This window comes from Scleropages formosus, chromosome 11 (assembly GCF_900964775.1).
Source record: "Scleropages formosus chromosome 11, fSclFor1.1, whole genome shotgun sequence".
NCBI classification, from domain to species: domain Eukaryota; kingdom Metazoa; phylum Chordata; class Actinopteri; order Osteoglossiformes; family Osteoglossidae; genus Scleropages; species Scleropages formosus.
Genome location: NC_041816.1, coordinates 25,489,284 through 25,501,437, shown reverse-complemented (window position 1 = coordinate 25,501,437; position 12,154 = coordinate 25,489,284). Strand labels below are relative to the sequence as shown.

Here is a 12,154-nt window from a genome sequence, read left to right as displayed (position 1 = left end):
GTTTGGAAGGTTGTATGCAGTAGTATACTCACATCCATATCCTCTAGTATGGCTTCTGCACCAATACAGAACAGAAATGAAGTTGTGAATGTTATTTTGATCTTCTAGTTTATATACTAGCTAGATTTGTTTAAAGTTGACTAAAATGAGCCTGAAGAATCCATTACATCACTTTAACCTGAATTGATGTCATCTACAAGTTTCTCAATAAAATTGCTCCTAATTAGCTAGCAGACTTGGTCAGTCAGCCCCAGGGTGGTCCCCACACAAAAAACCTCAACTGCAGAGTCTTGCTCCCCAATTGAAATTTGTCTTAATTTCTGCTTAAGATTGTCCATGATCCAAGGACATGGAAGGCAAGTGTTCATGCTCTAAGCAATCTTTAGAGAGCCACTCCCACAATGGGACATTTATATAAAAACCCTATAAGGATGAGAATTAGGAATCAGCAATACTCTGGTAAATAAGTCTGTGCAGGTGGTGACAAACTGCTTAAGAATCACATCTGCAGCTATGTCTGAGGTAATGCACCAGTTGCATTTTCTGCCATGTACATTGCTTCAGAGAATATCTGAAGCATTGTTGTTGGCTCTCCCCTGAGCCAGCAGTGGTTAAGATTGTGAAACCACTCAGATCCTTTAGCACAGGAGGCTGCTATTCTAAACACCTGAAGAGAATAACCTACAACACTGAAATTCACAAAAACTAAAAGCCATGATCAAGGAAAACACAATTGATCAGTGTGACACAAGAGTCCAGTGAATTTAGCAAGTTTATTGCTAAAGTTCAGCATCATTTACTGTACAGGATGTTGCACAGGGCCACATTTGTTCATTTACATGGAGATGTATACTCAGCCAAGGCTTCATATGCTGAAAGGGAGGGAGACACTGTTACATGAAACATTAAGTACTTGCATTCCTATCTTCTTAAGCTAGGTAGACAGCCATATGGCTCAGGCAGGTGAAGAGCCCTTACCAGGCTGGTAGTAGTCATACATCTTGATCACAGCTGGTTTAAGGCCACTTAGCTTGAGCTGCTGGACAAGGTTCAGCATGTAGAACAGAGGAAGGTTTCTTTGCAGCTAGAAGGGAAAGTAGTTTAAGACATTATGGTAAACAGTATTTAGAACTCATCTATCCACAAGAGAAGTTGTCAATTTAAAGCTCAAAAACCATCTGATCAGAGGGTCCAGACCACTTACATTACCCCAAAACCCTAAGCTCAGTGCATGACTATGCTGAATCCAAGGCTTGCAGTACACTAAACTGAGTCAGTCTGATCTCTCCTGTACAGGATTAGTTAACAGGTATCATATGGTACCAACTCACCTCTCTCAGATACACCAAAATGTGGTCATCTTGTTCAACAACTTGTTCTACCATAGCAGAACCTTTCAACTGTTGGGTTAAATCATGTGGCAAGTTAGGAACATTTCATGTGGAAAAGACCAGTCAAGTACTAATGACTATGCCATTACCAACCTGTTTCAGAGATGATGGATCAAGGCCAAACCCTGACAGAAGCTTGATGTCTAGAAGCACCATATTGGTCATTTCCTGTGAGCCATTATATCTAGAAGGGAAGGGGGTCAAGTGACTCGTTTGGACCAAGGTCAGCCTTCTCATGACCCATGCTTTGCAACATGTGAACCAAGCAACTTCATCCCCATTTCTAATAGGGAATTAGACTTACTGGACCTTGATGTTCAGAGTCAGAGCACCTCTGCAGTCACTGCTCACATTTGTAATTATATGAAGTGAGGACTCCATTGTGGGAGTGGGGATGTTGTAATGGACTGTTATCTGGTCAGAAGCAGAACAGAAAAATGGCTTTTTGTGGTCACCAAGTAGTATTTCTGGTCTGGTCTACTGGTTAACCCAGATCCTAACATGAGGAAACAGGGACATGTTCTTGAACATACCTGTACAGAGACACATCTAGTGCCCTGGACCACAATGCTGTAGTGCCCTTTGACATCTTGCAGCAGCCTCTCCTGGTAGAGGAGTTGGTTCCCCAGATTCACAGTGAAGACTTGCAGTTGACCACTGGCTGACTGTACAGTTACAGTACTGGAGCCTTCTGGATTTTTCACCATGGTGGAATAGAGAGCAAGTGCCTGCAGTGCCACAACCGTATCCTGCACAAGCACAGCATTAGTGGTAAAGTTGGAAACTGATGCATTTTGAAATCAAACTGTACATAGCTATTGTTCAATGTGTATAGTACTCATTTTTAAATGATCTTCTACACTGGAAGAAAGCTGTAATAGTCTACCTGTGTGGAAGCAAATCCTCCATAGGCATTCTGCTGCTTCACCAGCCAGTGGACAATCTTTGCCGCATGGCCCAAATTAGCAGATGACAGCAGAGAGGTGGAGAGCACAGCCAGCAGCACATAGGAGGTAGTTTCCACTGTTATGGATCCTTTGGCTTCAGAGGCTGACTGAGACCAGTATAGCAAATCACCTGGAGCATATAGAGGCAGGAAAGTGAGAACATTCCTGGAAGGGGGGGGGGGGGGGGGGGGGGGGGGGAGGGAGAAGAATGCTTTACCTTCAGTTGATGCAAGGCTGTACAGATGTGCCATCAGCTGGGTCCGTTTTTGCTCATCTCCAGCTAGGGTGAATGTGTACGCCAGCAGGGCTGATGTGTAGGTGCTTGTCAGATAACTGATATCTGACCTCAGGCAGGCCAAGCTGAGATTCAATGCAGGGTTCTTGGAGAACAGATCATTGTTAATATGGAAGAACATGTTCACTTGTCTCACATCATGAGACATAATACTATAGCAAGGAGTACTCACCGAAATGTTGCTTTCCATTAGAGCTGCAGCAATGTAGGCTGTAAGAGTTACATCACCTTCTACTCCACCCTGGAAGGTGGAAGAGTTATTGTAAGGTACAGCCTAGGAAGTACCATGAGAGCCACAGCAAAAGGCATTGCTTATTCTGGAGCACTTGACCATACTTGCCTTCATGCTACTGTGATAGAGCTTGCCTGAAGTTCTGAAGCAACCATCTTCCTTTTGAGTTGTCAATAGCCAAGACTGTGCTTCTTTGATTATCTTGGGGTCAATGTAGATGAATGTTTGGGCCTTTGTGAAGGTCTTTATGACAAAGGCAGTCAACCTGGAGAGAGAGTCAGTCCAGTTACACTACTGGATGTAGTTTCCACACAGTTTCACTTTGTCTAAGAAAGTGACTCACCAGTTATTGCCTTCTTCACCAGGGAAGGTAGAGAAAGAGCCATTGCTGTTCCTGTAGTTCAGCTGCCTCTGGTAGCCTAGCCATGTCATTGTAGGGCAACAAATATGAGCCACAGAGGTACCTTCATTTGCACTTTGGTTTGAATGTCAGCTTTTCCTCCTATATTTGTTGTGGGGAAGCTAGGCTAGCAGTATCAAAACCTTGCCTTAAAGGGATTTTCATGTCACGGAACCCATTCCAAGTTAGGGAAACTACTCACCACTCTGGAGGTAGAATGTTGCTTTTTCCAAGACAGGGTCTAGCTGTTGAATAGACTGTAGGTACTGCATGATGTACACATCAGAGGCCAGGACAGCCAAGTTCTGTTCCCCACAGCCATATGGCATGGCTAAAAAGTTATCCAAGTTCCTGATGGCCTGGCCCATTATATCCCCTGTGTTGATTAGGGTATAGGTTGGATTAGTACTTACCCTTACAAGAGGGTCATAAGGAAGTAGTGCATTTCCCCATTTGTAGGTGTTCAGAACCACAATATACAAGGGCAGGTAGTATTACAGCAACTTGGCCTCCTGTCACTTACATGAAGGCCCATAGGACTTTGATAACTAAACTAGATAGGACAGTGTTCTAGTAGGAAAGATTTGAAGCGTTACCTAGGACGACAACAGAAGCACGTGTTGAACCCTTCACCACAGTTGCAGGGAGCTGCAAGTCCACTTGCTCTTCAGCTTTTCCCCCTACAAAAGGAAAGTGTTGATATAATCATGCCATCACATCAGGGCAGACATGGCTGGCTCTTGCTGTCTAAAAGCTTACAAAATTTAGAAAGCCAGCACCACTAAGCTTTTGCCAACAGTTGGAATTGACCCTAGTGCTGCTCTTTACACCTGAATTAAGTTGATGCATCAATAGTGCAACCTTGATTAGGACTAAGAACCAAGATCAGAAGTTTTGAAGGCTCCCCCCCCCCCCCCCCCCCCCCCCCCCCAGGCTATAAGTTCAGAAAAAGAAAAGTGTAGGGGTTAGGAAGTCCTTTCAGCTTACCATTAGGACACAGCAGCCAACTGTAGCTGTCAGTCTTCTCTACTCCTTCAGCCTACAGTCATGAAAGGGTTCATGGATAAGGGATGAACATTGGTAAGTACTATACAAATATGGTATCTGCATTTTTCTTTTTGGTCAGAACTTCCTCACCTTCACCAACAGGACACGAGACACCGAATCAATGCGGCCCCTTTCTGGCACAGTCACCGACTTCTTGTCACAGAGCTGCTGGGACCGCACAGCCTCAGCACTTACCGATACATTCACAGCCCCTGAAGACACCAGGGAGGCTAGTGAGCAGCCATTTGTCCACATTTTAGGAGACTCAGCTTTGGCATGCAACTAGAAAGCCTTACCAAGGGCAGAAGCCACTAAACTCCACTGAAAGGTCTTGGTCTCACTGGCACAAAGGCAAGAGGAGTACTGGCAGTCAGTGCAGGGTATCAGTTTATAGGCTGACGATGGTGCTGCAGTCATCTTGACCTAATTAAACAGGATAAGGTCAACATGGCAAACCTGGATGACCCACCCTTCAAAATGCATGCACCCCATATCCTGTGTTGTAGCTCCTCAACTAAAGAATTGCATTAGCAGAATTTCCATACCATGATGCACTCTGCAAGATAGTTGAATACCGTTGCAGTTAGTTTAAACTGTTCCCCACGGATGATTGAGTATGGCAAGATGATGTCCAAGAAGAATGGCTTGAAGACCCTGAGCTCTGTTGGAGGAGCCAGGCTTAGACCAGTACTAGCCAAGCAGAAGGCATCTGCTTCCCAGGTGGTGATTGTATCCGGCACAGTGACAGGAAGCTGCACAGATCCAAATTGCCTGCAAGATAGTCTGCTTTGAGAACTTCTCCAGAAGTCACATATTGCAAAGGCAGTCAAGTGCAAGAATGACCACTGAGCATTTTTTGCCACCCCACTCCATGCAGTTATGTTCTGATCATGACAGGCTAGTTAAGCCCTTTAGCTACATACCCCACTTGCACAAGGTCCCAGATCCATGTCTCAGGGAAGTATGTGCGCACTGTCGGCATAGGCAGATCTTCAGCCTCAGCAGGAGATGGAGCTCTGGCACTATATCGAACAAAGTCTGGAAACATTCCAAATCCTAGATTTAATACCAACAAACCAAGCAGTGGAAGCATTTTACAGAAGTTTGCCAGTTTCCTGCTAAGTTTGACTGTTTAGTGGAATTGAGTACCTTGTATAGGTACAAGCCCTACATAGGGATTGAGGTACAGACTTGCTACCTGATAGTTCTATTTAACCCTGAGATCTTCAGCCATTCATCAATTTAATGCCAGTGTCAGGTTTCTTACCCAGTGGCACGTTATATGATGAACGGTAGTTCTTCCCCATGAAGAGGAGGCAGGATGGTGCCGCTACCATTAAATTGGTAGCAACTTTCAGGCCTACATGCTAAGGGGAGAAAGTTGCCATCTACATATTAACTTCAATTTAAGTTGTTTAGAAACAAGTAACATTCAGTCAGAACTATACTGGCTTGCTGAAGTCCTCCTCAATGCAACTTGCCTGAAATGCAGAAAGAGCATCATTTTCCACTGGTGGTTTTATGAAGCGCTTTACTCTTACTTTCAGGCAGACTTCAGGGTCCTGCACCATGTATGGTATGGATGTACTTTTTTGAATGGGTAACAAACTGAAGAGCTGATAAGAAATACAAGTTGTTAGGACAGAAATACACCTTTCAAATACTTCTGCATTAGAAGTTAACCAGTTCCTCCCCCCCCAAAGCAGCTTAATGTTAAATGTTCTCATTGATGCAACTGGGAGGTTTACTGGAGCAATTTATGGCAAGTACCTTGCTCGAGGGTACTTCAGCTAGAGGGGGATTGAATCTGCGACCTTTCCATTCAAAGGTTGGAGTTACTATGTTTCCAGCCATCTCCATTAAAAAAAAACCTGTATGGCTAACTGAAGTACTTGAGAAATGAGTTTAGGGCATAACAATTCTAAAGGAGTAGGCTTTAAACCTGGGATGTCTTCAGACAATGGTTGACAGAATGGTGCCCTATGGTGTATGGGGGGGGCAAGCAGGGAAAGACTAGCGAATGGTAGCCCGCTGGCCTAAACAAAAACCCTCCAACCTTGTCCGCATTGAGACGCTTCCCTGGATCAAGCAGCAGTACACTCCTGTCCACAACAGTCAGGGCACACAATGCCCCAGGTTTAGCCTGGAGATTCATTTTGCCCTTTTCTCCAGGAACAGCAGTGTGTGGCAAGAAGTTCAGTGCAACCTGTGCAAAGAAGTTTTATGCACTAGTTCCTCATTTTCCACAGCTAGTTAAGCTTGATTTAGCATCAGAGGTTGAGAAGTCCATTTACCTTGTGTTGGAAACATTTCTCAGTAGGAAAGGCCATGCTTGCACTGATCACATTCCTACTAGGCAGTACAATATACACCAAGACTTGAACTACTGGAGCCATATTTGGAGTCACTTTTAGTGATATGGTGAGATTTCCTCGAGTCACTGGAATAGTTAGCGGAAGGTTAGATTTCAGTACCATCTCCCACAGCACCATGCAAATGCTGAGCATTTCATACTCACTGTTCGGCTGAGCCATTTGCATGGATCCATGAGACACTATGGCTCCTCTTGATAGGATCTGCAAGAGAAAGTTTTATGTAAAAACATTCACTGTCAAACACCAAGAGAAAGGCACAGCAATGACAAGTGTTAGGACCACCCCCACCAATAATGTGGGGCAGAGGAACTGACCACATAGAAAAGCTTTGGACGGTTACTTGGAGACTTCTCTTCAACCAGCATGTACCAGACACCAATTTGTACCACTTTAGAACATGGAAGAGGTAGTTCTTTGCTCTGTATGGTCAGATAGCTGAAGGGGGCTGTCTGAGGCTGGAATGGTGAGAGTGTGTGCATCCCATCTTGGTAGATGGCAGCCTGAGGCTGGTTGTGGAAGATCTCATATGGAGGATAGTAGCTTGCCTAAAGACAATGGATGTTTCAATATTAGAACATTGACGGGGGGGAGCCTCCCCTGCCCCAACCACTCCAGTCCCCACCACTCACCCTTAGTTGGATTTTAGAGCTTGATTGACCAGTGAAGTTGACTGAAAAGTTAGCTATACCATACTGGTCAGTGGTAAGATTTTTAAGGAGCTTAAGAGGCTCCCAAAACCCTTCATATAGGTAGATTTTCTGAGCAGCTACAGGAGAGCTCTTGTAATCCACAAATTTGATCTGAAAGGAAAACCCTGTCTTTAGGCTATACAGTTTTCCAAAGTCTTCACATAGTATAACAAACCCATGCACTCAAACTTACTTTCCCCTTAATAATGGAGCCAGGCTGATAGGAATCTGGGGTATCAACAAACCACACACTTCCAGCAGAGTAATTGATGTTCATATTGGCAGATTCTGACAGTGTAATGCCTGGAAGAGAGGTTGTGTAAATGCTCTTGGTAAAGTTACCCTAGTTGCATATGTGACAGTTGTGCTCTTAACAGCAGCTTCTACAGTTACAGAAGTTGCTGGACTGAGACCAAGTTGAGAGCTTAAAAATAAAGCTGGGACACTACAGCTAGCTTACCTGTTCCCTGCTCTTCTATTTTAGCATTGAAATTGAGGATATCCTCAAGTCCCTCACCAAGGAAGTATGTCACATTAAAGGCATAAGAGCAACAGCCGCTTTTGTTCAGCTGTAGGAAGGAGAAAATATAAAATTAGTTCTCAGCAGAACATTTCAGTTAGTCTGTCTCGGGTATGCCCGTTCCTCACCTGCACAGATTCCGTAAGGCACCGTGTATGGTAATTGATGCGTTTCATCCATGGGTATGGATTCCGACACAGTTCCAGCTCAGCCTTGCCTGGCACAGGCTGACCATACGTGTACCTGGAAGACCACAAGCCTTAACTCACTAGTCTATAGTGAGAACTAGAATCTTAGTTCTGTAATGGCTTTCATTTCCATTCAATATAGATATGAAAACAGTAAGCCGTTACAATTCATGGTACCAAAAGCACCATTAGGAACTAACTTTGCACAGGCTTCCAGTTTAACTTCAGGCTCCACAGCATTTACTTCTGATGGTACGTTCACCTTTACGTCAAACCTGGGCAAGACTGAAGGGTCGAAGTTGACAGATTAAGTTGAAAAAGGGTTCCAACAGTCACAAGGAATTGACTAGGGAAGATTTTGAAGGGTTTGATGACGCACCATATTCCTTGACCGCAAAGGTCTGTTCAGTGTTGCGCATGCCTACAGGTAGAACGATGCGATAAGCTCCCACCGGAGATTCGGTAGTCAGTGGATAGGAGAGTTGCAAGAGCATGTTCGTGGAGGTGATGTTTGTCCATTGGTTAAGCCGGTTATTATTAACATCCTGTTTGAGAGAGACCATACCTTTGGCATCATTTCAGTGGAGACCGACTAAAATTCAGTGATGCGCTAGTTTTAGCCTTACCTCCAGATACACAATTTCATACTGGAAGAGACAAAGACTGAAGTCAGTGCCAAAACAACTTCAAGCATGAAACTAGTGCACATGAACTCTAAACAAGACCTTACCAGCTGATTGACAGGGACCAAGTTTGTATTCATGGTGACAATTCTGAAGTTCACTGCAAGATAAAGAAATCATGCTACTGCACAGCTTCAACATGTTACTCTTCTCTCCTTAAAGAGCCAGCAAAAGATGTAGCCAATTTAAGGAATTGGCATAACTGAGCTACATCAGAGCAACTGGATGTAGCAATGCTTGGTCAATGTTCATGAATCAAGGGTCCTTCAACTACTGACATGAAGTTGAGGCCATTGTCTAAAACCAGACACACACTCCATTAGGAAATATGAAGAGAAGAATGACACCTGTTTGTCCAGGCTTGTAGACTGGTTTGTCGGTCTGGATGAACGTCAGAGGAAGAACAGGTTCAAACATGACCTTACGCTGCTCCTCCAGGAGCAATGCTGCCCCTTGTACTCTCACTTTAATGGTCTGTACCGATGCCTGTTTGACATTGGGGGCCTGGAAAGCAAACGTTTGCATCACACAAAACATCTATAGGTGGTTTGTGCATGATGCTCCAAGCCCTCAGCACACTAACCAAGCAGAAGGGCATAGAGGAAAAGCCATGAGAACATCATTTGATACAGAACAGACCTGAAACACAAAGCAGTTGAACAAAGCCTTCTTTGTTGTTTTTGTCAGCAAGGTCTTGGACTCGCTGTCCAAGAAGACACGCAGGCGCAGAGTTTCATTTGGGTAAAGGATGTGGGCACATAATCTTGCTTGAGACCCAGATGGTATCACTGCTGGGAACATCACTAGGAAGGCCCTGGAGAAAGTAGTTATAGCCCTCTAGGCTTAGTCATATGAGGAAAGCCAGGTGTGTTGTGTAATTACAGCATTATAGATGTCTCAAATCTAGACCATTATTAAAGTCAATATTCAAATAAATAAATAAATAAAATAAATAAAGCAAAGCCAACTTTGTCACATCCAAAGTGTGATAGCATTCCTCCTGGTCCATGGTGTGACCAAGGACAACATATGCAACTTGCATCATTACTACTACAGTATACAGGTCACAATAGCCACTAACCTAAAAATGGATTTAGTAGTCATTTAAAATGACAAGTGAGTTTTGCACAACAATTACTTGCAAAAAAGGGTTAGTGTGACCTAATATAGGTCACTAGGTCATGTATTAAAGAAATACAGCAGCTATAGGTGAGACAAGACTCAGAATAAGGTTTCAACCTTATATTTGACCTTTTTAAAAATAAAAGGCACAGAACTAAACAAGCTGGTTTACAGCTGAATTAACACAAAAGATGCCCTGAAACGTTTCTGCTTACGGTTTTCCAGCAGCATGGCACACAGCAAACAAGAGGACAGGGATCACAAACTGCCACATTAGAGGCAAATACCACCACTTCACCAAAGCCATGACTGCAGCAAGTTAACCTTCCAACTTCCCCTCTCAACTATTTATACATGGTTTACCCACTAGGGGGGTGGGACAGAAACCTGTGTCATCAGCCTTTCTTGTTTGACTGGCCAAATTAATTAAAGAAACAAATAAAACACCTCCCACGATAAACTTAAAATTACACAATGCAAAATGCGGAACTTCCTTCGTTAACAGCAAATAGAAAGTATTCCATAAACCCTTTAGAAAGACTTTAAATGAACAAAATGAGCTCTGCATGGCACACTAAAACCATGTTGTTAACCATGAGCTCATTAACCAACGTTCAGGTGTCTGCTATTGAGCTACTTGAAGGACAAAAGCAGGAATTGTTTTACCCCATGTTTACACTCTTTGTATACACCCTTTTAGACTTGCAACACACATCTCTCTCTTTGTGCATTTGTAGTGCAGTTTGATGATTCCTTCTCTTTGATATGAAACCATTGAAGAAGTTGAGGGTAGAAATTAATTGATGAGACATTCTGTTTATTCTCCTTGAATTAGGGGTAGGATGGTGGCACAGTGAGTAACACTGCTGTTTCACAGTGCCTCGGTGGTGTGAGAGGGCATGGATTTGATCTCCACTCAGTCTGTGTGGAGTTTGCATGTTCTCCCTGTGTCTGTGTGGGTTTCTTCCGGGTGCTCTGGTTTCCTCCCACAGTCTAAAGAGGTGCTGTTCAGGTTCCCCCATATTGTGTGAGTGACAGAGAGTGTGTGTGTGTGTGTTCCACTGATGTATGGATGAGTGACCCAGTGTAAGTAGTGTATCTAGCAGTGTAAGTCACCTTGGTGAATAAGGAGTGTGGGCTGATAACACTGCATGGAGTTTATTGGAAGTTGCTTCGGAGGAAAGTGTCTGGTAAATAAATGCACACTTCAGAATGTTTTACTCTTTGGCGTCAATCTGTACTCTGCAACTTTTCATCGTGTACCTTGTGAACTCAGAGCTCGAGTGCCGTCAGGACAGATTGTTCCCGGTGGGATGGTTAGGGGGATGAGGAACCGGCTCTGTCAAATTGTTAGAGTTGAAATTCGGCCCTGATTGGTCTTTTAATGATCATGCGGTGATGGTACAACACCAGAAGTGCTCATTTAGAGGACGTGTTGCCTGTTGGGGGGTATGTTATACAGTGAGGGTAGCAGTGGGGTAAGAACGGAATGTTGTTGTTAGGTGCCATCGAGTTGATGTTGGTCCACGGCAACTCTTTGGATAGTTGTCCTGAAAAGCATCCGGTCTTCCACCAACTAGCTAAGACTTGAAAGTGGGGCATCCATGGCTGTGGTGATTGTGCTGATCCACCGTGTAGCTGCTGGCCTTCCTCTTCTACACTGACCTTCCACTTTGTCCGGCATGACATTCTTTCCCATTGACTGTCCTCTCCGCATGATGTGTCTGAAGAAAGGCAGTCAAAGCCATGTAAGAATGGAATAATAACGGCAAAAATTAATTAATTAATTTTGATACCAGGGGGTGCGGTGGCGCAGTGGGTTGGACCGAGTCTTGCTCTCTGGTGGGTCTGGGGTTCAAGTCCCCCTTGGGGTGCCTTGCGATGGACTGGTGTCCCATCCTGGGTGTGTCCCCTCCCCCTCCAGCCTTATGCCCTGAGTTGCTGGGTAGGCTCCGCGACCCCGTATGGGACAAGTGGTTCAGATAGTGTGCATGCGTTGGCCCCAAAAGGTCATAGTTTCAAATCTCATGTTCTGCTGTAGTACCCTTGAGGAAGATACTCTACATTACTCCAGTAAAATTACCTTGCTGCATAAATGGGTAAATATTTACAAGTTGCCTTGGAGAAATGTGTCAGCTAAATGTACTTTTTTTTTTTAAAGCTTGTGAACAACTTAATGTTTTTCAATAAATCCGCAGTGCAAGTAACATTAGCTGTTTGCACTAATCATATTCAAAACAAAATATGAGTTTCCTAGATGTTTAC

At 44.0% G+C, this 12,154-nt stretch overlaps 1 protein-coding gene across 1 annotated transcript; it reads right to left on the bottom strand.

Annotated features, from left to right (window-relative positions):
* Nucleotides 1–759: 759 nt before the first annotated feature.
* Nucleotides 760–10,190, bottom strand: LOC108940931 (alpha-2-macroglobulin-like protein 1). Its single transcript, XM_018763333.2, has 35 exons — nucleotides 10,105–10,190; nucleotides 9,407–9,581; nucleotides 9,115–9,271; nucleotides 8,815–8,867; nucleotides 8,711–8,731; nucleotides 8,464–8,629; nucleotides 8,285–8,369; nucleotides 8,025–8,139; nucleotides 7,837–7,945; nucleotides 7,570–7,679; nucleotides 7,317–7,487; nucleotides 7,002–7,232; nucleotides 6,831–6,888; nucleotides 6,607–6,752; nucleotides 6,369–6,518; nucleotides 5,761–5,928; nucleotides 5,580–5,679; nucleotides 5,236–5,350; nucleotides 4,858–5,083; nucleotides 4,609–4,735; nucleotides 4,403–4,524; nucleotides 4,253–4,304; nucleotides 3,862–3,945; nucleotides 3,468–3,641; nucleotides 3,209–3,284; nucleotides 2,974–3,130; nucleotides 2,806–2,874; nucleotides 2,556–2,718; nucleotides 2,278–2,468; nucleotides 1,925–2,140; nucleotides 1,696–1,805; nucleotides 1,485–1,575; nucleotides 1,332–1,400; nucleotides 979–1,084; nucleotides 760–872 (listed from the first exon to the last, which is right to left on the bottom strand). Exons 1-35 carry the CDS (start codon nucleotides 10,161–10,163, stop codon nucleotides 832–834), a joined length of 4,263 nt encoding a protein of 1,420 aa, XP_018618849.1. The 5' UTR covers nucleotides 10,164–10,190; the 3' UTR covers nucleotides 760–831.
* Between the last annotated feature and the right edge of the window lie 1,964 nt (nucleotides 10,191–12,154).